Source organism: Convolutriloba macropyga, chromosome 14 (genome assembly GCF_964194025.1).
Source record: "Convolutriloba macropyga chromosome 14, txConMacr16.3, whole genome shotgun sequence".
NCBI classification, from domain to species: Eukaryota; Metazoa; Xenacoelomorpha; order Acoela; family Convolutidae; genus Convolutriloba; species Convolutriloba macropyga.
Genome location: NC_134481.1, coordinates 3,567,206 through 3,594,530, shown reverse-complemented (window position 1 = coordinate 3,594,530; position 27,325 = coordinate 3,567,206). Strand labels below are relative to the sequence as shown.

The 27,325-nt window shown below is 35.0% G+C and overlaps 1 protein-coding gene across 2 annotated transcripts in view; it reads right to left on the bottom strand.

Moving 5' to 3' along the window:
- The window catches only part of LOC142353541 (uncharacterized), a 51,074-nt gene that overhangs the window by 10,063 nt on the left and 13,686 nt on the right, over positions 1-27,325 (bottom strand). For both annotated transcript variants that reach the window (XM_075405803.1, XM_075405802.1), the window contains one exon: positions 18,550-18,753. In XM_075405803.1, coding sequence (XP_075261918.1) covers positions 18,550-18,753 — 204 coding nt within the window. The remainder of the gene's footprint in view (positions 1-18,549; positions 18,754-27,325) is intronic.

Genomic DNA, 27,325 nt, shown 5'->3' with positions numbered 1-27,325 from the left:
AACTTGGGAGAGCGACGTTAATGAGAAAAAAAACGGAACACGAAGAAATGAAAAGTTAAAGGACGAAAAGGACGCGGGCGAAACGATACGTACACGAATGACAAAAAAATTATAGGAATTCGATAATTTTTTCTGTAGGCCGGAGGCTGTGAAAATTTTCACAACTTTTTCTGTGTAATGAGTTTCACTCAATTAACGAAAATCCCGCACTGAACCCTAAATTCGAACATTTATTAAGACTTGTCAAGTCTGGGCCAAGTCTGACAAGTCCTAAATGTGTTATGATCATAGCTCTGAATCAGTACTGATATCTAGACTTGGAATTAAACTTGCCCAGTAATGATATTGACTTGGCGTTCAGAACGGGCTTCTTGTTGGAGAAAATGATTTTTGACAACATTGTCAAAAATTTATGTCTTTGTCCAATTTTTTTTTTAATTTTTTGGTCAATTTTTTGCAAATTCTTGTTTACGAAACGGTAATCTAGTAAACTGGACGGTTTTAATCACAGAAATACGGTTTATTAATATTCGGTAATAATTTTCTAAAGTTTTTAGAATTGACTCAAAATTGACCAAAAATTTTCAAAATTGAACAATTTAGCCTTATTTTCTCTCAATTTTCTCTATATCAGCAGATATTTTTTGATATACGAACCGACTATCTCAATTTTCTCGAATTTTTTTAAATCTACCAAAAATTTTCAAAATCTATGGTTTTTTGTCTTAAAAATAATGATATGTGTGGTTTGATGGTGACAGGTTATCCAAATATCGGAATTCTTCATTTTTGTGATCTGATACCGTTAATTTTTTGATAACCCAATATGTTTGATTGAAAAGTTAGGAAAATAAGGGGTTGGAGTTTCTTGCCGTCTGAAATTTATCAATTTACAGCAATATCAGTAAAGAAAGGTTCTGTTATGTCTTACAGTTTCTGTTGAAATGGGAGCCTATATAGGACCACACTTCGTCTGCAAAGATTCATTCACTGCTTCAATCAAGGCTACTTGGCTCGTTTGACGATAATCTGACCAAATTGTGAAGCACATCTGCCAATTCTGTCCTCGGATGTGATCTGGGAGGGCCCCTAATAGTCTTGTTCGACCTTCTACCGGAATATGTCGGCCAGTTTTCCCATCTCCCCCGTTGGATCTTTCCAGTGTCATTTCTGGAAAAGGCCCATTTCTGCTGTTGACACCGTTCTTCAGTTTAAATTGTAATTGACTCTGCACCAAAGGCCTGTTCTGGTTTTTTGTTCAGTAAAGGCTTCGAAGCCAGAAATTAGGCTGAATCTGTCAAAGGTGGCTCAGAAAGGAGCGGCACCAATATTAACTCTGTCGGAAAATAACAGAAGTTCGGAAGATTCAATTCATTCAAACGCTATAATCATATCAAGTAACGTATTAGCTGTAAAACGTACAAAGTCACAAGTGGAACTTGGACGGCAAGATTTTTTGTTGTTCATTTAACAGGTTTTTTCGTCTGATGTCATTGACGTCAAATCAGTTCGTATTCATATAACAATTGTCTAGAAAACCTAAAAATATTAAGCCAAAAACCAGCTTGATCGATACATATAGTGGTTATATTTACTTAAAATTAGGTTAAATGAACTTTTTCGGAACTTTCAATGTATATTAGAACGTTTTATACGCATTTAAATTTGAATCTAAATACTCAATTCTGATTGGCTAATAATTCGTTCATTTACTACGTAACACTGGGGGGGTGGGGGCACAAACGGAAAAGATCCTGTACCTCAATCCACGTGCTGATTCACATCTTGGTTGTTTATGAAATGAGTGAATTGAACAAGAAGCTAACACGTGCTATTTATACTATATTTGTCCCCAACTTTTTATATTGTTATGTGTGATATGTTGAACCTTGATCTTTTGGAGACGTAAATTATCAAAGTAAATAGCTAATTAAGATCGGATGTCATAAGAAGTCAAGGAAGTTATAAATTAAAGGTGATCACCATGAATGTAAAAGTGCGGTCATTTGGGGTAATAAATAGGGGCTGATTTTTGTGCTAATTGCCACAGTTGTCAACCATTATTTCTAATTTAACTTTTCGATTACAAGATTTGTCTCTGCTTTCCCATTAGCCGACAGGTTATGGGCCAAGGGCTTTTCTAAGTTAAGTAATCAAACCCCCTCGTAAATTAAAACATTGTTGCTGTGCCTCTTTGCTATAAAAGAGGGTCGCTGAAATCACTGGGGGAGGAAGACAGAGAAGACAAGGAGAGACAAGCCTTGTAGTCAAGAAGTGGCCAAGTGAGACCAGAAGGAGCAAGAGTGAGAAGCTTGTGTAGCTGGTTGGGGACTTCAGTTGTGGAGTTGGAGGCTTGTGTAACTGGTTTGGCGACTTCATTTGTGAAGTAAGCAGCTTGTGTAGCTGGTTGGGGGACTTCATCTGTGGAATCGAGAGCTTGTGTACCTGGTTGGGGGACTTCAATCGTGGAGTGCTAAGTGTGTGTAGCTAAGCAGTGGATTCTGCTTGTGAAGTAAGAGTGAGTGGAGCTGTTGTGGGGGATCAGTGAGGAGCGCGGAGGCTCAATTGTATATTAGAGCTGTCGGGGAAACCAGGATTGCTTAGTATAGCTGAGAACAGCTCAGCTTAAACAACTGTTTCATTTTCAATTGTGTGTGCTGTGCTTCTGTAAGATACAAGTTTGGGTCGAAAGACACAAAAGTTGGTGTTAACACATTTAAATAGGACTAGGATTAGGGTTCGAGTACATTATCCTCGGAGGGTGTTGGTATCCTCATCGTGCTTAATCGCGGCAGAAAAACCCTGGCTCAATGTCAATGTCCTGCTTTCGATTTTGTCAAGGAGACTACAGAACTCGAACAGAACACCAACTTCTAGATTAATTTAATCGACCAAACTTTTTTTGCTTAGTGTTTTTTTTGTTTCTCTAACAAGTGCTACCATAATACAACAAGTGCTAACCTGGTGCTATAAAGCATTTTTTTGATACACAAACATGACTCACCGCTTCGTCGTCTTATAACAAAGCCACCAACAGGCAACAGATTCACAAACGCTGGAGTTTTGATCTAAGTCCGAACAAGATTTTTTTCACAGCCCTACCCTTTTTACGAAGGAATATTTACCTAGAGCAGTACAAGCTTAGTAAAACAAAGGACAGAGTTGTTGGGGGGCAGCATAAGTCTTTGGTTCAGTAGGGAAAAATTAAAGTTAACGAGTTAGTTTAAGACGAACGAAAATTAAATGAAAGTAAGGAAGGCCTAAAAATGAGCTCAAAATCAGAAAGATTGGTATTCAGCGGGTGTGAGGATGATTTCTTGTATTTTGCTGAACAGTTTGAGGCCCGTATGCACTCTTTCAAACTTGGTAAAGTTCTTAGTGGAGAAGCCACCTATCTAGATTATATGCAAACTGTTAGAAATAATTCTTCGGAGGAGCAACGCAGGCAAGCTACAGAAAAGGGGCGGAAAGAATTAGAGGAGATCTAATTCAAACTCTACATGAACTGATAGCACAATTAACGAGCCTGAAAAAGATTTCAAGTGAGTATAGAAGATTATCTCACCAGAGCAGATGATATGCAATAAAACTTAACAGTAGTGAATGAAGGGATTAGTGAAAAAATGTATATTTCAATAATTCTAAAAGGGCTTCCGAAGGAATATGAAAATTTCACAACACTCGTGAAGTACAGCAAAGACGAGAAAACTCTAGCGGAAATTAAACGAGACCTGATAAACTTTGACAATGAAAATGTAAAAACGAGAACAGAGAGCGTTTTCTTTAATAAGGAACGGAAACGTTTCAACTGCCAGAAAATGGGACATATCGCAAAAGAATGTAGGCTTAGGAAAACGATTCATGAACAATCCAAAGCTTCCCCAATGAAATGTTTTAAGTGTGGTGAGGACGGACATATAGCTAAATTTTGTAGAAAGCAACAGAAACCTGAGAAAAAGTTTGTAAGTCAAAGCAGGAGAAGCAATCAGAGAGGTTCGCAAAATTTAGTTGAGGAGCAGAATTTAGAAGAAGAGATAGTTTCCTTCTTTCAAACGTCAGAAGACATCCTTACAAATGAGCTAATTTTGGACTCAGGTGCGACCAGTCATATGATTAAAGATGAAAGTTTTTTCATAGATATAGACAAAGAGTATTCTGGTACCATCACTAATGCAAACAGCAGTAAAAGTTTAATTAGTGGGAAAGGAACAGTTGAAATCAGAGTTTTGGATTCCAATGGTTCAGAGCGAAAAATAAGATTAAGTAATGCGTTACAGGTTCCCAACAATAAACGAAACCTGGTATCAGTGTCAAAACAAAAACCTGGTATCAGTATCAGCAACAGGCAATGAGGTCTTCTTTGGTAGGACTTTAGAAATACGGACAATCGTCCCTTTGAGGAAAGAGATAGTCTGTTTATCTGGAAGAACATCGATTACGAAGTAACCTCAGAGCAGTGCAATTTAGCAAACGGAGATCCCCTTAGTTTGTGGCAGAAGCGCTTGGGCCGTAATAATGTTGAGGACATTTATAAACTAAAGGATCACGCAGTAGGACTAAAACTAAGCGAGCACAACTTAACACACTGAGAAATATGCCAGCTAATCAAAGAAACTTCCAGTACCAAAAGACTCAGGAACAAGAGCCAGCGAAGCCTTAGAAATTGTCCATACTCACATTTTAGGACCAATACAACCGGAAGCGGCCGATGGCCACAGATATGCAATAGGGTTCGTGGATAGTTTTAGTAGATATCAGAAACATTATTTTTTGAGGTCAAGGGACGAGGCCATTGATAAAGTTGAACAGTTCTTTGCAGACATAGGACAACCAAGAACCTTAGTTCACGACGGTGCAGGGGAATATGTCTCAAATGACATAAAACATTTATGTAGACAAAAAGGTGTTAGACTTGAGTTCTCGGCACCGTACACATCACAAGAAAACGGAAAGGTTGAGAGGAATTGGGGGACAATCACCCCAATGGGTAGATGTCTTTTTAGAGCAGTCAGGTTTAGAAAAAGAGTATTGGCCATATGCACTTAACATGGCAAGTGAGATCAAAAGCTTTTGTTTCCATTCAGGTATTCAGAAGACACCTTTTGAGGCAATGTACAAGAAGAAACCTAACTTAGAATCTATCAAAGTGTTTGGTTGTTCAGTTTTTGTTCATTTTGAAAAAAGTTTTCGAGGTAAGATTGATAGAACTTCTCAAAAAGGAAAATTTTTGGGGTCTTCAGACAATAGTAAGACTTATCTGGTAGGTATTCCAAATGATAAAAGGGTCTTTAAGGTTAGAAAATCTCGGAATGTAACTTTCAACGAAAACGTAATGTTTATTGAAGTCAAAGAAATAAAGGAAGAGATAGTCAGCAAGCATCAGTCAGATGGTGATAGAGATTTAAATCCGGTAGACTTTCTTGGTGAAATTGTGAACAACGCATTACTACCTAAGTCCATTGATGAAGCAATTAGTGATAAGAACTGGTACGAAGCAATGAAATTGGAATACAACTCATTAGTGGAAAATAAAGTTTGGAAACTGGTAGAGAACAAAGGAAATAAACCCATTGGTAGCTCCTGGCATTTTGCTCTTAAGTTTGGTCCTAGCGGGGAGATAACTGGGTATAAGGCAAGATTCGTAGCAAAAAGATTCAGCCAAGTTCCAGATCGTGATTACAACGAAACATACCAACAACACGCCTTTCAACAATTCGAGTACAGATAAGTTACGAAGTATATAAAAACACCGAGTTGAAACAAATGGATATCAAAACAGCATACTTAAACGCTGACATCGAAGAAATCTTCATGCAACAGCCCGAAGGGTTCGAAAAATTTGACCAGCAAGGAAATCCTTTGATTTGTAAGTTGAAGAAAAGCTTATAGGGATTAAAACAGTCCGGTAGAAATTGGTACTTAAGAATCAAAAATTTTCTCAGCCAATTAGGTTTCACACCGGCTATTCAAGATGAGTGCCTTTTTATAAAGAAAGGTTAAAATGGCATAGAGGGAAGTGTGTCTTTGGGTAGATGATATGGTGATATTAGGATTGCAGGAAGACTTTTGTGAGAACTGTAAAATTAAAGTTAGTGACCAATTTCAAATTAGCAGTTATTGAGATCTTAGTTGGTTCTTAAATATAAAAATTGAGCCAACAGAAAACGAAATAAAGCTAAGTCAAGAAGCTTATGTAGAAAAATTGCTAGAGAAGTTTAACATGGGCGAATCGAAGACACTGGAAACACCATTGGATGTTAGCCTGAAACTGTCGAAATTAGATTCACCAGATCTAGGCAGCATTGAGTATAGAGAAATGCAATCATGTGACTATAGGTGTATAGTGTGACGCTTGAACTATCTGGCATTAACAAGCAGACCAGATATTGCGCACGCAGCTAGTTTAGTAAGTTCTTTTGTTCAAAATCCCGGAAGGCGACATTGGAACGCTGCAAAAGGGTGTTTACGTTACCTTAATGGGACAAAATCAGAGAAAATGGTTTTCAGAAAAAGTGAAAATTTGGAGTTAACAGGCTTTTCAGACTCAGATTGGGCAGGCAACATAGACAATAGAAAAAGTGCTAGTGGTTTTTGTTTTAAACTTAACAATAGTTCAGGTGCAATCAGTTGGGCTAGCAATTTACAAAAGTGTGTGTCTACTTCAACAGCCGAAGCTGAGCTTAACACCGTAGTCGAGGCAAGTAACGAAGCAGTACATTTAGTAAACCTCTTACGAGAATTAGATTTATAAATCCAGCAGCCAGTAAACATCTTTGTAGATAATCAAGCGTGTATTGCTCTTAGTAAAAATTCGATGAATCACGGAAAGACAAAGCACTTTGCACTAAAAGTGCACTTTGTTCGGAATTTAGTCGAAAGTCTAAACTACTTACCTACCGATCGCATGCCGGCAGACACACTCACAAAAGCATTGGGAAGGACCAAAGTATCACTTTTTCGTGATGTCCTTCTTAGAACAAACACTTAACATGATAGTTTTGAAAGTATAATGTTAATTGTTTAAATTATGAAAAGATATACGTACCTCAATCCACGTGCTGATTTACATCTTGGTTGTTTATGAAATGAGTGAATTGAACAAGAAGCTAACACGTGCTATTTATACTATATTTGTCCCCAACTTTTTATATTGTTATGTGTGATATGTTGACCCTTGATCTTTTGGAGAAGTAAATTATCAAAGTAAATAGCTAGTTAAGATCGGATGTCATAAGAAGTCAAGGAAGTTATAAATTAAAGGTGATCACCATGAATGTAAAAGAGCGGTTATTTGGGGTAATAAATAGGGGCTGATTTTTGTGCTAATTGCCAGAGTTGTCAACCATTATTTCTAATTTAACTATTCGATTACAAGATTTGTCTCTGAGTTCCCATTAGCCGACAAAATGTTTGTCAATCTGCAAAAAAATAGAATTCTGCGTATCTTAAAAAAATTGGGCTATCAATCCAAAAAGGCAATCTTGCGGGTCGGTTTTGGACGGGGAAAAAGGGGCAGGGTTAATGGAGGGTATTGGCGGGGGTGAGGGTAAGTTGCAAGGACGTTAAAGGGGAGAAAGTGCTATGCGAGGGGTTGCGGAATGAGTGGGATTTTTGGGCACTTGGAAGATTAGAGTTTGCTGATTGGGCACGTTGATCAGATGAGAGAACCCGGAGAAAGGGGAGTTTCGGGATAGGTTACAGAAGAGTTAACAATGATAAAAAAAGTGATACCAGAACAGGTCAAATTTTCTGACACTGACCTTTTCACCTTTAATAGTACTTGCTTCTAATGAAATTTTATAATGAGCTATTGGAACTAAAACCTTCATCATACCCATGATTGCTTTCAATCCCACTAATAGACATACCCGTCACATTGCCGGTGAATAGCGGCCAATTGATTCCCAAAACCAAGAGCGGAATTGAGAGAAGAGAAAAAAACAAATGGAAAAAATGATTTTTTTACACAAACAACTTTAAAGTGCGAACTATTTTGATGTCATTTTGGAGCTGAACATACTCCTGTTTCCTAGTGGGACGACACAGGGGCTAGAATCAATACCAATAAGCATTAGAGATGGTAACTAAGAACAAAGTTCGAGTTAACGGACATCTAAAATTAGGCTTTATGGGTTTATCCCGTTTCTGTTTCTGATTTCGTTTTTTGATACTGACTCTGTTCATTTTGAATTGCTTCGCTGAGCAACTGCTGTATAAAAACACTATTAGCAGAATGAGAGTGAAACTAGCCTAGAAAGTACTGGCCCAGTGAAAAAAGTCGCTCACTGAACGTAGCGCATGATAAAAAAATTTCTCTCGCTCAAAAAATTTCTTCACACGACAATTTTACTCACTTTCGCTAAAGTCCAAAAGTATTCTAATTTTGTGTGCCGTTTCAGTTAGCGACTAAAGATTACTTAATTCAGCTTCTGAATTGAAATCTTTTAAGCTTCATACTAATGACAGCTAAACACCTCTCAAAAACTTTGATAACCCCACTGCATTATAACTCAATTTCCCGGCTTTATCGGTTTAACCCGTTTCTTTTGATATCGATCTTTTAACCTTGACCGCATCTACCATACTGCGTAATTCAACGAATAGTTTAAATCCATTCAGTTGAAACAGTGAGTGAGGTAAGTCAGCAATTCGTGACTCAATGAATAACTAAAAACTGACCAGGACGAATCAAAAAGAGAACATTTCACAAAATTATAGAAAAACAATAACGGCATTCAAAACGCAAAACGCGTACTTTTAGGATAATCGTTTTGAATACCAAGCTTTTCAATCAAAACCGAAGCGGTGCAAGGAAAAAAACTGGGAATCGAAAGCATAACTTGCTGGTTAGATAGGCATGCCTATATAGGCAGAAGCAGGCAAAAGAAATTATCAAAAATGCTGAAGATTCTCTTCAGCTTCCTGATTTCAATGTCTTCAAAACCACAGATGTAATTCCATTATTTGCACGGTAGGGCAGCGCCAAACAAGATGAGGAAAATAGAAAACGACAAAATTCCAAAAACTTGAAAATTGTTAAAATCATCGCAAATTTGTCTAAGATATTCATACTTGTCATCAAAATCAGTTAATCCTCGGTAAAATATGAAAATCACTAACTAAGAGGCCCGCATAAACCTGTCTGCACATAAAATATACAAACACATTAAAAAATGTAAAAATTAGTCAAAATTTCAAAAATCTAAAATTTTCGAGCCAATGTCAATAAAACCAAATTTATGCAACCAAAATCCATCCAATAACACAAAAGGAAGTTTGGAAAAAGCTTCCTTGGCCCCTAAAGATAGGAAAACCGAAAAAGGACTAATCACAAAACTAGAAAAAAAAGCAAAACGGCACAATTTTGTGGTCGTGGTCAAAAAATTCAAAGTGACCTTTTCACATTGAATTTGGACGTTTCAAGTAACTTCAGTGCAATAAGCGCCTTATAGACAACTAAATTCAACTGAGAGCCTCCATTGCAACTTAATGCCCCGATACCTCTTTCGCAGGCCAAAAGTTATCTTAAAAACGCGTAGAAACGTCTTAAAAGACAGCGCCGCCCAAAACAATCTAAATCTTTGGTTTGCAAAAAACATAGCCGGAAGAATTCCGTATAACAAAAAAGCGAAAAAAACTGTCAAAAAGCCAGTACTGACTTAGACCATTCATGAAAAAAAGGTTCTTCAAAACAACTTGAATTGCACAAGACCTTATAAAAGTTAAGCAAGAAACTTGCCTAACATTATAAAAAACGAACTGCAAGAATTAAAAACGATTCAAAATTTATCAGTTTTTGTCATAATTCTTCCATAGAAAAATGCTTTAGAACAACAAAAAGCAACCACATGTTATCTAAAAACTCTTCAGATCCTAATTTAGACAGTAAAACAAAACAATAATTGAAAAATTGCTAAAATTTGCACAAAAATTAGCAAAATAAATCAATAACCTCCAAATCAGAGTAATGCTCATATCAATTATCAAAAACCTTCAAGCCACTATAAAACAATCCTTAAATAGAAACAATATCTTAATCAAACCTCTGAACCAAAAATTAATAAAAATCAAAAAGCCGAGCATGAACAAAAAACTCTGCCCGCTTACATATGACTTGTACGCCATTTTTTTACACAATTTCTCACCATCGATAAAAGAACGGTCTGAAAAAGCACTCTTTTCTCTCCACTCTTTTGTTCAGCAATAAAACCACCCCCAAAATTTTTTACGCTTTTAATCTGCTTCAAAATTTCTTCATTTGACGATGCCGTTAATAAAAACTGAATGACAAAAAATTCGACCTTTGAAGGTTCTAAGTCAATCAGTAATTGCAGTTAAAGTTGAACTGCATATAACCTCTGCAAGAAATTCTTTGAACTTATAGAGCTTCTGATAAAAAAAATTCTCCATAAGTTGCGACACCGAAACAGTTCTTGAAAAAATCCTTGCGATACGGTTTTTCTTCATTCATAAAACAACCACCAACTGAGGGGTGAAGCAACACAAGTAGTTTACACTAATCGAAGAAAATTGAGTGAAAAAGAAATGACGAGAAAAAGAATTTAATATTCTTTACAAAATTCTCAAACAAGATCATCCAGAAAATGCTTAGACGCTTCTTCCCAACCGTCATTATGAGGCAAACAATTATTAGTTCCTCTTCTCAAGCATTCAAAACCTGGAAAGAACCTGCAAAAAACCTGAAATTAGAATAGTTCAGAATGCGTCCATAAAGTGTTTAAATTTATTTCATTATCTTTAGGTACACAACTGAAAATTGAAATCGAATAAATCAAAAGGCAGCTAAAGCAACCAATTTAAACCACAGAACGCCCAAATGCTATCAATATGTGAAGAATACAAAAGGTTTTCAAAACGCCTCCGACGAGGCAAAATGGTAAAAAATCTCAACATTGAGTCTTAAGTGTATTATTTGCTTCAGATGATCAAAAAATGTTCTGTTCCAAACGCACTGTTACTTGTTTAGAAAACAGCTTTACCTGAAAAAAATAGGAGTTTAAACTGCTTCAAAGATGCCGCACGTGACCAAAAAACTGTTCACCAAGAAAAAACTTTTTTACACATACTTTTCTTGCTCTTAAAAAATATGACATGAACACCTTGATCTAAACACTTAGTTTTCACTTCCTTCATCTGGTGTTTCAAATACACTCCAACAAAATTACCGACCAAAAACAGAAGCTCCACCAAAACTCATCTTGGAGTCGTAAAAAGGAGGGCGCCAAAACAACAGCCTTTGAGAGGCTGACGGCGGCTATAAAACAAAAATTTAACTGTATAACATTGCAAGTTGCAGCCCATTATAACATAGCCGGCAGGTTGTCGGAATAGCTGCGAAAGAATAGACTTGCGTGCCATATAATAGAGATAGAAACAGATACAGATATAAGTTTAAAAAGGTATCGACGCCACTTTAAAAGCTATGTAAAAAACATTCAGCGATAAATTAATAAAGCTTGTTAAAATTCATTGCGCAGAAGCCCTTTCATTGAAGACCTTTATTACACATATGAGTTCCTTTGACCTTAATTTAATTCAAATTAACTTAAGTTTTAAAGCGCAAAAGTCACTTTGTTGAGTGAGGTAAGTCACGTATGATCAAAATCTAATCGAGCAAAAACTTTTGCTATATATATATATATATAGAGAGAGAGAGAGAGAAATGACGTCACGCGCGCAAAAGCCGTTAGTGAGAGCAAGCTATTCAGAAAGATTGATTTTTCAGCTTTGCTGTGTGAACAAATGTAAAACGAAAAAGAGCGTCAGACGAAACAAAAAACATAGCAGGACAAGTCCTGACGTACAATTCGAAAAACTTTCATTGACTAAACGAAAGACTAGTCTTAGAGCGTCCTATGAGTGAATTGGGAAAAACATTTTTAAAATATCAGATCAAAAAATGAAAAAAAAAAATCAAAGTTAGCATACCGCATGTGAACAAAAAAACACTAGCGAGAAAGGGAAATTTGGTTCCACCAGCGGGAAAACTAGGCCTAGAATGAACTATGAATGGATTGGGCAACCATTTAAAAAAATCCGATCCAAAAAATCGAAAAAAAAAAATCAAAGTGAAATTGCCGCAGGTGAACAAAAAATCACTAGCGAGAAACAAATTTTTGTTCGACACCGTTTTCTCACTCTACTTTGAAATTAGGGTGACAAGACTTAACGCCGCAAAACCACTGACATACAATTCAAAAAGTGACCTTTTCACGTTGAATTTGGACGTTTCAAGTAACTTCAGTGCAATAAGCGCCTTATAGACAACTAAATCCAACTGAGAGCCTCCATTGCAACTTAATGCCCAGATACCTGTTTCGCAGGCCAAAAGTTATCTTAAAAACGCGTAAAAACATCTTAAAAGACAGCGCCGCCAAAAACAATCTAAATCTTTGGTTTGCAAAAAACATAGCCGGAAGAATTCCGGATAACAAAAAAAGCGAAAAAAAACTGTCAAAAAGCCAGAACTGACTTAGACCATTCATGAAAAAAAGGTTCTTCAAAACAACTTGAATTGCACAAGACCTTATAATAGTTAGGCAAGAAAATTTCCTAACATTATAAAAAACGAAAAACTGCAAGAATTAAAAACAATTAAAAATTTATCAATTTTTGTCATAATTCTTCCATAAAAAAATGCTTTAAAACAACAAAAAGCAACCATATGTTATCTAAAAACTCCATTAGTGGCAATAGTCTTTTCAGATCCTAATTTAGACAGTAAAACAAAACAATAATTGAAAAATTGCTAAAATTTGCACAAAAATTAGCAAAATAAATCAATAACCTCCAAATCAGAGTAATGCTCATATAAATTATCAAAAATCTTCAAGCCACTATCAAAACAATCCTTAAATAGAAACAATATCATAAACCTCTGAACCAAAAAATAATAAAAATCAAAAAGCCGAGCATGAACAAAAAACTCTGCTCGCTTACATATGACTTGTACGCCATTTTTTTACACAATTTCTCATCATCGATAAAAGAACGGTATGAAAAAGCACTCTTTTTTTCTCCACTTTTCAGCAATAAAACCACTCCCAAAATTTTTTACGCTTTTAATCTGCTTCAAAATTCCTTCATTTGACGATGCTTTAATAAAAACTGAATGACAAAAAATTCGATCTAAGTCAATCAGTAAGGTTCTAAGTCAATCAGTAATTGCAGTTAAAGTTAAACTGCATATAACATTTGAAAGAAATTTTTTGAACTTATAGAGCTTCTGATACAAAAATTCTCCACAATTTGCGACACCGAAACAGTTCTTGGAAAAAACCTTGCGAAACGGTTTTTCTTCATTCATAAAACAACCACCAACTGAGGTGTGAACCAACACAAGTAGTTTACACTAATCGAAGAAAATTGAGGGAAAAAGAAATGACGAGAAAAAGAATTTAATATCGTTTACAAAATTCTCAAACAAGATCATCCAGAAAATGCTTAGACGCTTCTTCCCAACCATCATTTGAGGCAAACAATTATTAGTTCCTCTTCTCAAGCATTCAAAACCTGGAAAGAACCTGCAAAAAAAACCTGAAAATAGAGTAGTTTAGAATGAGTCCATAAATTGTTTAAATTTATTTCATTATCTTTAGGTACACAGCTCAAAATTGAAATGGAATAAATCAAAAGGCAGCTAAAGCAACCAATTTAAATCACAGAACGCCCAAATCCAAATGCGATAAATATGTGAAGAATACAAAAGGTTTTCAAAACGCCTCCAACGTGGCAAAATGGTGAAAAAAATCTCAACATTGAGTCTAAAGTGTATTATTTGCTTCAGATGATCATAAATTTTTCTGTTCCAAACGCACTGTTACTTTAAGTTTTAAAGTGCAAGTCACTTTATTGAGTGAGGTAAGTCACGTATGATCAAAATCTATTCGAGCACAAACTTTTGCTAGAGAGAGAGAGAGAGAGAGAAATGAAGTCACGCGCGCAAAAGCCGTTAGTGAGAGGAAGCTATTCAGAAAGATTGATTTTTCAGCTTTGCTGTGTGAACAAATGTAAAACGAAAAAGCGTCAGACGAAACAAAAAACATAGCAGGACAAGTCCTGACGTACAATTCAAAAAGTGACCTTTTCACATTGAATTTGGACGTTTCCAGTAACTTCAGTGCAATAAGCGCCTTATAGACAACTAAATCCAACTGAGAGCCTCAATTGCAACTTAATGCCCACATGCCTGTTTCGCAGGCCAAAAGTTATCTTAAAGACGCGTAAAAACGTCTTAAAAGACAGCGCCGCCCAAAACAATCGAAATCTTTGGTTTGCAAAAAACATAGCCGGAAGAATTCCGGATAACAAAACAGCGAAAACTGTCAAAAAGCCAGTACTGACTTAGACCATTCATGAAAAAAAGGTTCTTCAAAACAACTTGAATTGCACAAGACCTTATAAAAGTTAGGCAAGAAACTTGCCTAACAATATAAAAAACGAAAAATTGCAAGAATTGAAAACAATTAAAAATTTATCAATTTTTGTCATAATTCTTTCATAGAAAAAAGCTGTGAAACAACAAAATGCAACCACATGTTATCTAAAAACTCCATAAGTAGTAATAGTCTTTTCAGATCCTAATTTAGACAGTAAAACAAAACAATAATTGAAAAATTGCTAAAATTTGCACAAAAATTAGCAAAATAAATCAATAACCTCCAAATCAGAGTAATGCTCATATCAATTATCAAAAACCTTCAAGCCACTATCATAACAATCTTTAAATAAAAACAATATCTTAATCAAACCTCTGAACCAAAAAATAATAAAAATCAAAAAGCCGAGCATGAACAAAAAACTCTGCTCGCTTACATATGACTTGTACGCCATTTTTTAAACAATTTCTCATTATCGATAAAAGAACGGTATGAAAAAGCACTCTTTTTTTCTCCACTTTACATTAATAAAACCACTCCCAAAATTTTTTACGCTTTTAATCTGCTTCAAAATTCCTTCATTTGACGATGCCGTTAATAAAAACTGAATGACAAAAAATTCGATCTTTAAAGGTTCTAAGTCAATCAGTAATTGCAGTTAAAGTTAAACTGCATATAACATTTGAAAGAAATTTTTTGAACTTATAGAGCTTCTGATACAAAAATTCTCCACAATTTGCGACACCGAAACAGTTCTTGGAAAAAACCTTGCGAAACGGTTTTTCTTCATTCATAAAACAACCACCAACTGAGGTGTGAACCAACACAAGTAGTTTACACTAATCGAAGAAAATTGAGGGAAAAAGAAATGACGAGAAAAAGAATTTAATATTGTTTACAAAATTCTCAAACAAGATCATCCAGAAAATGCTTAGACGCTTCTTCCCAACCGTCATTTTGAGGCCAACAATTATTAGTTCCTCTTCTCAAGCATTCTAAACCTGGAAAAAACCTGCAAAAAACCTGAAATTAGAATAGTTTAGAATGCGTCCATAAATTGTTTAAATTTATTTCATTATCTTTAGGTACACAACTCAAAAATGAAATCGAATAAATCAAAAGGCAGCTAAAGCAACCAATTTAAACCACAGAACGCCCAAATGCCATCAATATGTGAAGAATACAAAAGGTTTTCGAAACGCCTCCAACGTGGCAAAATGGAAAAAAATTTTCAACATTGAGTCTAAAGTGTATTATTTGCTTCAGATGATCATAAATTGTTCTGTTCCAAACGCACTGTTACTTGTTTAGAAAACAACTTTACCTGAAAAAATAGGAGTTTAAACTGCTTCAAAGATGCCGCACGTGACCAAAATACTGTTCACCAAGAAAAAACTTTTTTACACATACTTTTCTTGCTCTTAAAAAATATGACATGAACACCTTGATCTAAACACTTAGTTTTCACTTCCTTCATCTGGTGTTTCAAATACACTCCAACAAAATTACCGACCAAAAACAGAAGCTCCACCAATACTCATCTTGGAGTCGTAAAAAGGAGATCGCCAAAACAACAGCCTTTGAGAGGCTGACGGCGGCTATTTAACAAAAATTTAACTGTATAACATTGCAAGTTGCAGCCCATTATAACATAACCGGCAGGTTGTCGGAATAGCTGCGAAAGAATAGACTTGCGTGCCATATAATAGAGATAGAAACAGATACAGATATAAGTTTAAAAAGGTATCGACGCCACTTTAAAAGCTATGTAAAAACATTCAGCGATAAATTAATAAAGCTTGTTAAAATTCATTGCGCAGAAGCCCTTTCATTGGGGACCTTTATTACACATATGAGTTCCTTTGACCTTAATTTATTTCAAATTAATTTAAGTTTTAAAGCGCAAAAGTCTCTTTGTTGAGTGAGGTAAGTCACGTATGATCAAAATCTAATCGAGCAAAAACTTTTGCTATATATATATAGAGAGACAGAGAGAAATGACGTCACGCGCGCAAAAGCCGTTAGTGAGAGCAAGCTATTCAGAAAGATTGATTTTTCAGCTTTGCTGTGTGAACAAATGTAAAACGAAAAAGAGCGTCAGACGAAACAAAAAACATAGCAGGACAAGTCCTGACGTACAATTCGAAAAACTTTCATTGACTAAACGAAAGACTAGTCTTAGAGCGTCCTATGAGTGAATTGGGAAAAACATTTTTAAAATATCAGATCAAAAAATGAAAAAAAAAATCAAAGTTAGCATACCGCATGTGAACAAAAAAACACTAGCGAGAAAGGGAAATTTGGTTCCACCAGCGGGAAAACTAGGCCTAGAATGAACTATGAATGGATTGGGCAACCATTTAAAAAAATCCGATCCAAAAAATCGAAAAAGAAAAAATCAAAGTGAAATTGCCGCAGGTGAACAAAAAATCACTAGCGAGAAACAAATTTTTGTTCGACACCGTTTTCTCACTCTACTTTGAAATTAGGGTGACAAGACTTAACGCCGCAAAATCACTCGCTTTTTCGCTCTACTTCCTGTTTCGGAGTGACCAAAATCACTACTCCAATTTGACTTCGAAAATCATGAAAATGTGTGTACATATCTTTAAAAAAGACAGCGCCCCAATACAATTCATATTCGTTTAATTGTAAAAAATCAAGCACACCGCAATATAGCTCCACTCAGATAACAGCTTTGCAGCTTTAATAACATTACGCGTAAAAGAAGGGGGAAAATTCAATAAAAAAATTAGATCTATCACTCAAAAAAATCTCTCAGTCAATGTAGCGAAATAGACTAACATACCCGGCAGATTGCCGGAAAATAGCCGCCGTTGATTTCAATGAGCATGATTGGGATTGAAAGAAAAGATATTGAAAAAAAAATTTTTGTAAAACATTTTTTAAGTCCGATTTATTTTGATGGCATTTCTTAGTTGAACATATTTTTTATACTGACTCCGTTCATTTTGAATTGCTTTGCTGAGCAACTGATGTTAACAATCACTTTTAGCAGAATGAGAGAAGAGAGAAACTAGCCTAGAGAAGTCAAAATGAGGTAAAGCGAAACATTTTTTTATTCGACGAAGTAAAAAAACATAGCAGGACAAGTCCTGACGTACAATTCAAAGACTTTTCATTGACTAAACAGAAAATTAGACCTAGAACAGACTATGAATGTATTGGAAAAACCAATAAATCGATCCAAAAAATCGAAAAAAAACATAGCCGGCAGATTGCCGGAAAATAGCCGCGATAGACGCTTGTGGCCTTCCATGAGTTTAAACAATAAAAGAAATAAGATAGACATATCTACCAGAAGTCCTTTAATAGACCACTAGACTTTTTAGGTAACATTCGGACTGTCAATTTTATGACACACAGGTCTATAAGGAGAGCTTTTTCAAAATTGATATTCGAAATCAAAAACTCAAGACTAATATTTAAGAATTAGGGCATATAAGTTTGCAACTACTTAGATGCACACTATTGATTTTTAACTAAAATGTTCATAAAATTTAAAGTTTCATAAGTGAGTTCAGAAGTCATTTTTTTCGAGTGAGGTAAGTCACGCAATTGACCTAAAAGCAGAAATGACACCACGTACACAAATTTTAATTGCAAAGGAATAGAAGTCACTGAAGTCAATTCCAAGAAGTCAATTCCAAGAAGTCAGGTCGTAAGAATCATCGATGGAGACGACGAATTAAAAAAAACCACGATGTCCCCAATAATAGCCGCTATCGCTTCGCGGCTATTAAACAGTAAAAATCAGAGTGAAATTGCCGCATGTGAACAAAAAACCACTACCGAGAAACCGAAATTTTGTTCAAACACCGTTTTCTCTCTACTTTAAAATTAGAGCGAAAAAAATTCACGCCGCAAAACCACTCGCTTTTCGCTCCACTTCCTGTTTCGGCGTGACCAAAATCACTACTCCAATTTGACTTCAAAAATCATGAAAATGTGTGAACAGATCTTAAAAAAAAACACAGCGCCCCAATACAATTCAAATTCTTTGAAATGTAAAAAAATAGGAGCGCTATAATAGCCGGCTGAGAAGATGAGGGCGGCTATTAATAAGCACCGAACCAATTGCTTCAAATTTTGTTTAGTAGGGACAAATGATTCAATTAGGTTCACTTACTCAGACTGTGTTCCGTTGGTGAGATAGCAAGAGATGGGTTTGAGTGAGAGGCTGCAAACTGGGCAGCCAAGGATTGGTGCAGCTGGGGTGCTGCGGCCGACATTCCCCCTTGATTACTGCTTCCAGCCAGCTTGCCCGCAACGGATCCAGAGGACATATTGAGTGGTCCGTTCAGCGTTGGTGAATCATCCAATGGAAACCGACCTGAACATTCATTTTGAAGAGAACATGTTTTGCGAAGAAGAGCATACAGAGCCTATAACTCATAGGTCTGCAAAAGACAATGAGTAATGTGTATATATCTACCCCCGACCATGCGGAAAATAGTTATAAACATTAAAATTTTCAAATTTTGCCATTTTTTGAGTTTTTAAAAAAGTAAAATTTTTACTATTTTTATTACTATTTTCCCCATGGTCTGGGGTAGCTGTATGCACAATACTACAATGAACTAACGTCAGACGAATTGTTCTCAAATGAGGCTCGATTTTTTTTGAAAACTGCCTTACCGAGGGGGCAATAAAATTGCTTAACGTCAAATGATGCCGTTGGAGCTGTGGCTGCAAGGAGGGGCTTCAAATAATACGATTGGAGCTTATTTTAGACCAGTACCAGTTAAAGGTGAAATGTAACTAATTTGGGAGCTATTTTGATTTGACTTCTAGTAGTAAAATTATGTCTACTCTGTTCAACAGCTTAAAATTCTGGAGAATTTATACTGAGCGTCAAAAGTAACTTAGCACTCTCTAGTTTTACGAAAAGTTCAAACTTTGACGCTAAAACTTCCCCAACTTCAAAATCAAATTTCGAAAACAATTTTTACATCATTGATCCCGTACATTAGTCCTCCCTCTCCTCTGCCTGGGAGATTTAGTTGAAACGCAATATTCACTTACCACAAGTCCCAAAGTAAAATTGATTAACTTCATTCAAGTTTCACAGTAAAAAGAAAGTTGTCACAAGATGTTATATGCTTTCAGGTTTGTTCAACTGTGGTTAAGTTTGCACTTGAGCCAAAACATTAGAAAAAAAAAGATAAATAAATTGTGATCTTGCGACAACTCTTCTTACTGTGAAATTTGGATGGAGTTCATCAAATTTACCGAAGGATTTCTGAGCGAAAATAGCGTTTTATTTGAATTTCATAGGTAGACGAGAGGACTAATGTAGGGGATCAATGCTGTAAAAATGTTTTCGAAATTTGATTTTAAGTTGGAGTCACATTTTCACAAAAAATCTATTTTTACTTCGTGAGGACAGAGGGTGCAAACGTTTTGAAAATCCACATTTTTACGAAATATTTCTCTATTCTCTAACTTAAATTAATAAATTAAACATAAACCGACTAATGTCGGAAGAAGTGCTCTTGAACGACAGGCGAGGCAATTTAATTCATGGGCTGTAGCCTAGATCAATTTTTCTTTATGGGTGCAAAAACATTTGACCACGCCGGGATTCGTACCAAAGACCTCCCGAAACCTAACCAGAAGCACTGCCTACTCGGCTACCAGTCCCTGCTTGTTGCTATGCTGCAATCGTTTTTATTTTAGCAACACGCTTTACTTCGAAGTGGGAACAATAGATATCACTCAAAAATGAAGAACGAAAGCGTCAAAAAGTCACTTGAGAAGTCAAAGAATGTTCTAGAAGGAAAGCGCAAAAACGGTGAAGCAAAAAATTTGCATTAAAAAAGACCAACACGTTTACAATAATTGCTATGAACTTCGTTCGAGAGCAATTAATCAAAACTAAAAAAAATGTACACCATTGATCTCCACACTTGTACTCTGCCCAAAATGAGTATGCAAAAATACCCTATGGTAACTTACCAGATAGCCCAATGTTACCAGATACCCCAAATTTGATGACTTTTTTGTTCAATTATGATTAAATTTGTATTTCCGTTATACACACACACACCGAGAGCGAGAGAGAGAGAGAAAAAAAAAGATAAGATCAAATTGTGCTTTCATGACAAATTTATTTGCGAACCTTCAATAGAGTTCATCAACTGTACATTAGGTTATCTGGTAAGTTACTAATGCGTATTTCTTCAATTCAAGGTTACGGCAGAGCACTAGTGTAAGGAATCAAAGATAACAAGTTCGAGAAAAATTGCGTCAAATATTGACTTTTTAACTTTTAAAAATAGGGGCGCTAACTTAATTTTGCCGTTCAGTATGCTTCATCGATTAGAATTGCCTTCATGTTGGCACAAAAACCTTTCAGAATGAAAGCAATTAAGATCACGCAAAAATTCAGAAGTCAGGAATGATAAAATCGCTTGAGAGCAAAGAATGTTTTTGAAAAAAAACGCAAAAACGGTCACATGAAAATTTTGCATAAAAAAGGCAGATATGTTTACAAAAATTGCTTCAATCTTCGTTCGCAAGCAATTAATAAAATGTGGGATCATTTTTACTGTCGAAGTTCATCATTGAGTCCCATATACAAACATAGCTGGCAGACTGCCAGAAAACAGCCGCACTAACTTCTTAGATCCGCCGAAAGTATACGAAACAGACCAAAAGGAAACTATTTTTTATTAAATGCTCAGCTGTTATATATTGACTAAAAATTGGTTTAATAACTTATTGCTGCTTCTATTAGTTGCCCTCAAATACCCTTCAATTAGAGTGATACGTATTCACTTGACCTTATCTCTTTGAATTCAGTAAAAAACAATTCTAGAGTGAGCAAGTCCTTTTTGAGAGTTAGATAAGTCACGTATGATCAAAAAATTAAACAAACGAATAGAAAAAAAACCTCGCTCCACTAAGAGTGAAAAATGACGTCGCCCACGCAATCATATGGTTGTAAAAAAATTCTTGACGACGAAAAAAAAGTAGCAGGGCGAGTCCTGAAATACAATCCAAAAGAATTGGATGAAAAAGTGAAAACAACTGTATCTGACCAGCAGATCAATTGAACAAAGCCAGCCAAAAAGATCTTAAAAGCCAGCCAGACAGTCTCAAAAGATCTAAAATAATCAAACGAAGTAAACAAAAAAATAATCATTGCTTGAACTCTTGGACCTTTTACCTTGAAGGCTAATATTATTTCACTCTGAGAAACAAATTTAACCAAGCAGAAGCCTCGAAAGATGTTTATTGGCCACTGAAGACACAAAAACTCGAGAAATACAAATACTTTGAAACTGAAAATTGCAGAAATTGAAAGTTTCTAAATATTGCAATAATACCAGGTACGTAACCAATTGCTTGTCTATTGAATCTGTCCATAACCCAGCTGCAAGACCAAAAAAAGTTTCATTGGCCCTCAAAGATCGACAAACTCAGAAAATGACGCGAAATTTATTGAAATGTAGTTTTCAAATTTCGAATTCAAATTTCGTGATATTTGTATCGGTAGAACAATTTAGTTGTTTCCAGAAACTATCTACTAGCCCAACTTCAAGTCTAGAAAAGTTTCACTGGCCCATAAAGATGAACAAACTTGGAAAATAAAAAAAAACTGAAAATATCAAATTTTATAAAGAATTTGCAAAAATTCTTGCTAATAAGTTCGAAAAACAGTTCCATTACCACCAGAAACTATGCAGTAACATTTTAACAAACCCTAGAGGACGTTACCTGGCCCTGCGTCTAGACCAAAAAGAAACATACCCGGCAGATTGCCGGAAAATAGCCGCCGTTGATTCCAATAAGCATGATTGGGATTGAAATAACAGAAGATATTGAAAAAAAAAAGATTTTTGTACAAAAACATTTTTTTAAGTCCGATTTATTTTGATGCCATTTCGTAGTTGATTATACTTCTGTTTCTTAGAGAGAGGCTACAGGGGCTACTATCAATAACAATAAGCATTAGAGATGGTAACTAATACTTATAAAAACGACGTTCAAATAGCGGGCATCTAAAATTGGGCTTTATGGGTTTATCCCGTTTCTATTTCTAACTTCAATTTTTTCTACTGACTCTGTTCATTTTGAATTGCTTTGCTGAGCAACTTATGTTCAAAATCACTTTTAGCAGAATGAGAGAAGAGAGAAACTAGCCTAGAGAAGTCAAAAAGATTTCACGCAAAATGTTGAAAAGGCGGCAAAATGAGGTAAAGCGAAGCATTTTTTTATTCGACGAAGTAAAAAAAATAGGAGCGCTATAATAGCCGGCTGAGAAGATGAGGGCGGCTATTAAAAATGACAAACTTCAAAAAAAATCAAATGTTATTTAAAAACATTTCAAGCGTTATTTCTACACAGAAAAGCGTTATATCTATTCCCTGCAAACAAAAAACTAAAAATCGCCATCCCAGCAGCTGCGCCACTCTAAGCACCTGACAGACTACGAAACCCAGCTAGGGGCCTCTTATGAAACTTGATGCTTGCTGAGCTCTATCTGTTTAGCCCGTTTTGAGAGCTAAAAGCCATCAGAAAATTGTCTGAAAACAACCTGAAAAAACATAGCACGACAAGTCCTGAAACAGAAACAAAACTGAATTAAAAATATAGGGGTAAGGTATCTGACTCTAGAAGCTTTTTCTTCTGAAGGTCTAATTTGACCAAATTACACATACCCACCAACTCATGCACAAGACTTGAAAGGGTTTACCGTCAACTAAAGGTAATTTATAATTTCGCAATATTATTGTTAAAAAACTTGGCTCTCGAATCTTACCACAAGCCCATCTGCAAGACTTTATACAGTTTAATTGGCCCATAAAGGAGGATTAACTCAGATAATGACAAAAATTTTTAAAATCATCAAAAATTTTTAAAAAAATCCAAATGTTGGTAAAATTTGTGATTTTAATAACTACAGAACAATTTTATTGTCCTCAGAAACCATCCATTGAGCCTATTTCAACCCTAAGAAAAAATTCGCTGGCCCATGAAGATCGCAGAAGTTTGAACAATTCATTTTCGCGAAAAAAAAAATTTTATCAATAACATCGCAAAAATCAATATTAAAATTTTGAAAACCATCTCATTGGCCTTAACAATTAGTATTTCCCCTGCAAAAAACCTATTATCAAACTAACACCTAGAGGAGGTTCCCTGACACCTGGCGCCGAAAAAACTAAAAATTGGCAAAGTTTCAAAAAAAACTTACGCGATTGTTTGCAGTACCAAGACTTATGGGTTCAAAACGGTCAAAAAAGTAATTATGTCTTGTAAAAGAGCCTTATTAACTTTGGAAAGCGTTTTTTCTATACCCTGCAAACAAAGAATTAAAAAATGCTATCCCCGCAGCTGCACCACTCTAAGCACCTGACAGACTACTCACCCCAGCTAAGGGTCTCTTATGAAACTCTTGATGCCTGCTGAGCTCTACCTGTTTATCCCGTTTTGAAACCTAAGTCATTGAGGGTAATAGAAGATCTTTAAAAACATAGCAGGACAAGTCCTAAATTAAAATCGAGAGAAATGAATGAAACCTATCTATTTGACTACTATACCTGACCCGGAGACCAATTAAACAGTGCTAACAAAAATAAGATAAAACTAAAAATATTGACATTGCTAAAATTCTTGAAGCTAAAATCGTGAAAGTCAACATTTTAGCAATTTAAATAAAACCATTAACCTGGGGAGACCTTTCGAAAAAATTTTGGCCTCTAAATTACTCTAAATCATTCAGTATCATGCTTCATTCCTTAAATGTTTCAGTGGCTTCAGAAAATCAAAAATTACAAAAAAAATCAGAAATCATAAAAAACTCAAAATTTATTTAAACATTGCTATAGTTATTTAGGATATTTATAACTTCAAAACGACTTCCTACTCACTAGAAGCTATCGAGTAACGTTTCTGCAAGCCCTAAAACGGTTTCATTCGCCTCCATAGATCAAAATTTCGAAAAAAAAATTTGAACAAATCCAAAAACGAAAATTTTTTCAAAGTTGCTGTAGCTCTTGAACTAATAATCTTTAAAACCATTTCATTGTCTCACGAGTCTGTCCATTAACTCATCTCCAAAGCATAAAAAGTTTCTCTGGGCTTTGAATATCAATAAACCCGAAAAACCAAAAAACCTTGAAAAACACCAAAAAACGTTGACGAACATAATTAAAAAGTGGGCAAAATTCTTGATACTAAATAAATCTGTCAAATCAAATCTTTGTCACCGGAAAATTCCAAATTACCCATTTCCAAGCACTAAAAAGTTTACTTGGCCACTATATTTCTCAAAAACTGCAAAATTCGCAAACTTTATTAAAAAGTTGCTGAAATTCGTGATACTATTATATTTATTATATATATTAGTTGTCTCGACAGGCTATCCAGTTAGCCATTTTAATGCTCTAAACAGATTTCTTTGCACATAGAGGTCGAAACATTCAAAAAACAAGAACTTTTAAAATTAAAAAAATTGCATATTTTATTTAAAAGTTGCTAAAATTTGCAATAATAAATTCTTCATAATCAAGTGGTTGTCTCTACAGACTATCGAGTTGCCCATTTTAATGCCCGAAAAGTTTAATTGACCACTTAATATCAATATTCAATATAACAACAAATTACACGAAAAAAAGGCAAGTTATAATGAAAGGTCGCTAAATTTACTGATATTAATATCTCAAAAAACCATTTCAATGTCTTTAAAAACTACTCAGTAACTCATGGTCACCGCATAAAAGGGTTTCATAGACCCTTAAAGATAGATTAATAAAAAAAGTGGCAAAACTTAACAAAAAAACTTGAAAATAGCAAAAATCACCATTATTTTGGGTGTTTAAGTTTGTATTTCCGAAACAGATAGCAACAAAGAGACATAAAAGAGAAATATTCCTTGTAAAAGAAGAACTTATACTTTTATTAACTTTTAAATGCGTTATTTCTATATCCTGTCAACAAAAAAGTTTTTAAAAAATGTCAAAGTGAAAAATGTAACATTTTGGGCGCAAAAATTACAAAAAAAACCTTTTCATATGGAATTTAGGCCTTCCGATTGGTTTCAACAGTCTAAGGACTGGACAAACTACAATTCCAGCTTGGTTTGTCCAACAGAACGTGATTCACAGAGCTCTGCCTGTTTATCCCGTTGTGAAAGCTCAAAATCATAGAAAAAATTGTTTTAAAAAAACATAGGACATGTCTTGAATTAGAATCCAAATAATTAAATTAACTAATGACCAGGTGGATGACAGTGGACTAAGGGTCCGGGGGTGCTTGAGCGCTGGTTCAAAATCTCAATAACCACCCTTCGCACCATGAACATGAAGTTGTTGCCTCAAAGTTTTGGTGAATCGCATTCCTAGAGATTGGTTAGGCGTAAGGCTCTAAGAGCACTTAACGTCCTCCTAACGATCCCCCTTTATCCGGTTATTGAGGACGAAAAGGCAAATGGATCAGACAAAAAATCGGTCAAGCAAAAATTTGAATTAAAAAACCACGGGACTAATATAATTGCTACAAACATCGTATCAGAGCAAAAACAATTATTGAACTTGAAAGAATTTCGAAAATTTTTGGAATCAATGGATACAAGATAAACGAAAAAATTAGGTTCCAAAATCCTTAACCACAGCGAATTACAACACTTTAGAACTCTAAAATTCATTTTAGCGGTTCTAATGGTTGAAAAAGGAAAGAAACAATTCAAAAATTAACAGTTTTTCAGTCAATAAAAAAATATCTAAAATTAAAATTAACCAAAAGTCACACCGCACTACGAAGCCGAAGTTTTTGTTTCAGAAAAAAAATTTTGAGAATGAGTAACAAGACCACAAGAAAACCGACAAAAAATGCTAGACTGAAAATCCAACTTTCATTTTTTGAAAAGAGTGTGTCAAAATTTAAAAAACGACTGCTATGAACTCAGGCGACAAGGTCGATTGAATGATGATCAGCAACCAATGAAACCTGCCATAAAGGAGCTCAAACTGAAAAAATAAAAATTTCGCAAAAACTATAGAACTGGCATACAGTTTTGAACATTTTTAAAAGCATCAAAGTCGCCGGAAGCATTAGCTACGAACTGGCCCAAATCTTTCAATTAAAAAACATCTTCATTGTTATCCTTCAGTACCTGTCATTATGGAGAATAAGTGAAACGATAACAATAAGTACAACAAATACATGCAAAGCTCATAAATAGTATTTGAAACGAAGGACGTATAGTTCGGAGAAAGTAATAGCTATGACCTGTGACAATTAACGCGATCGATTAAAGCATCCTTAGCAACTGAAGAGACCTGTCATTAGGGAAAATAAGAGATTAGACAACCAAGTAACAAAAAAACTCGAAAAACTCGAAATGTCGACATTTCTTGAAAACAATCAGATTCAAAGTCAAAAAAACCAAGTCTTAAACTCGAAAAATTAAATCTATCATTATAATCTCTATAGGGAACCTATGAGACCTGTCCCTAATGCGGTTAAAAGATCAGACAACAAGAAGTTCAATAAATACACGAGAAACTAAAAACTTCACTTACAAATTTGAGAATAAAGAGTGTCAAAGTTATGAAAACCACAGCTAGGGACTTATACCATTAATTACGCTTTTTAATATCTGATTAGCAGCCAATAACAAATGTTATTGATGATATTAAGTGATAGGACATGTTAACGTTTAAAAAATCAAATATTAACAAAAATTTTATGAATCCAAAGTGTCATAAAAAATTACCTCAAATTAAAATTGACTAAAACCACACCACACTGCAAAGACAATTGTTTTTCGAAACTTTTATTTTTGAGTGACGAGACCACAAGAAAAACAAAAAAGGCAAGACTGAAAAACCATCTTTCAATTTTTGAAAAGAATTTGTCTATATCAAAAAAGGCGAAATTAGAATACATATATATCA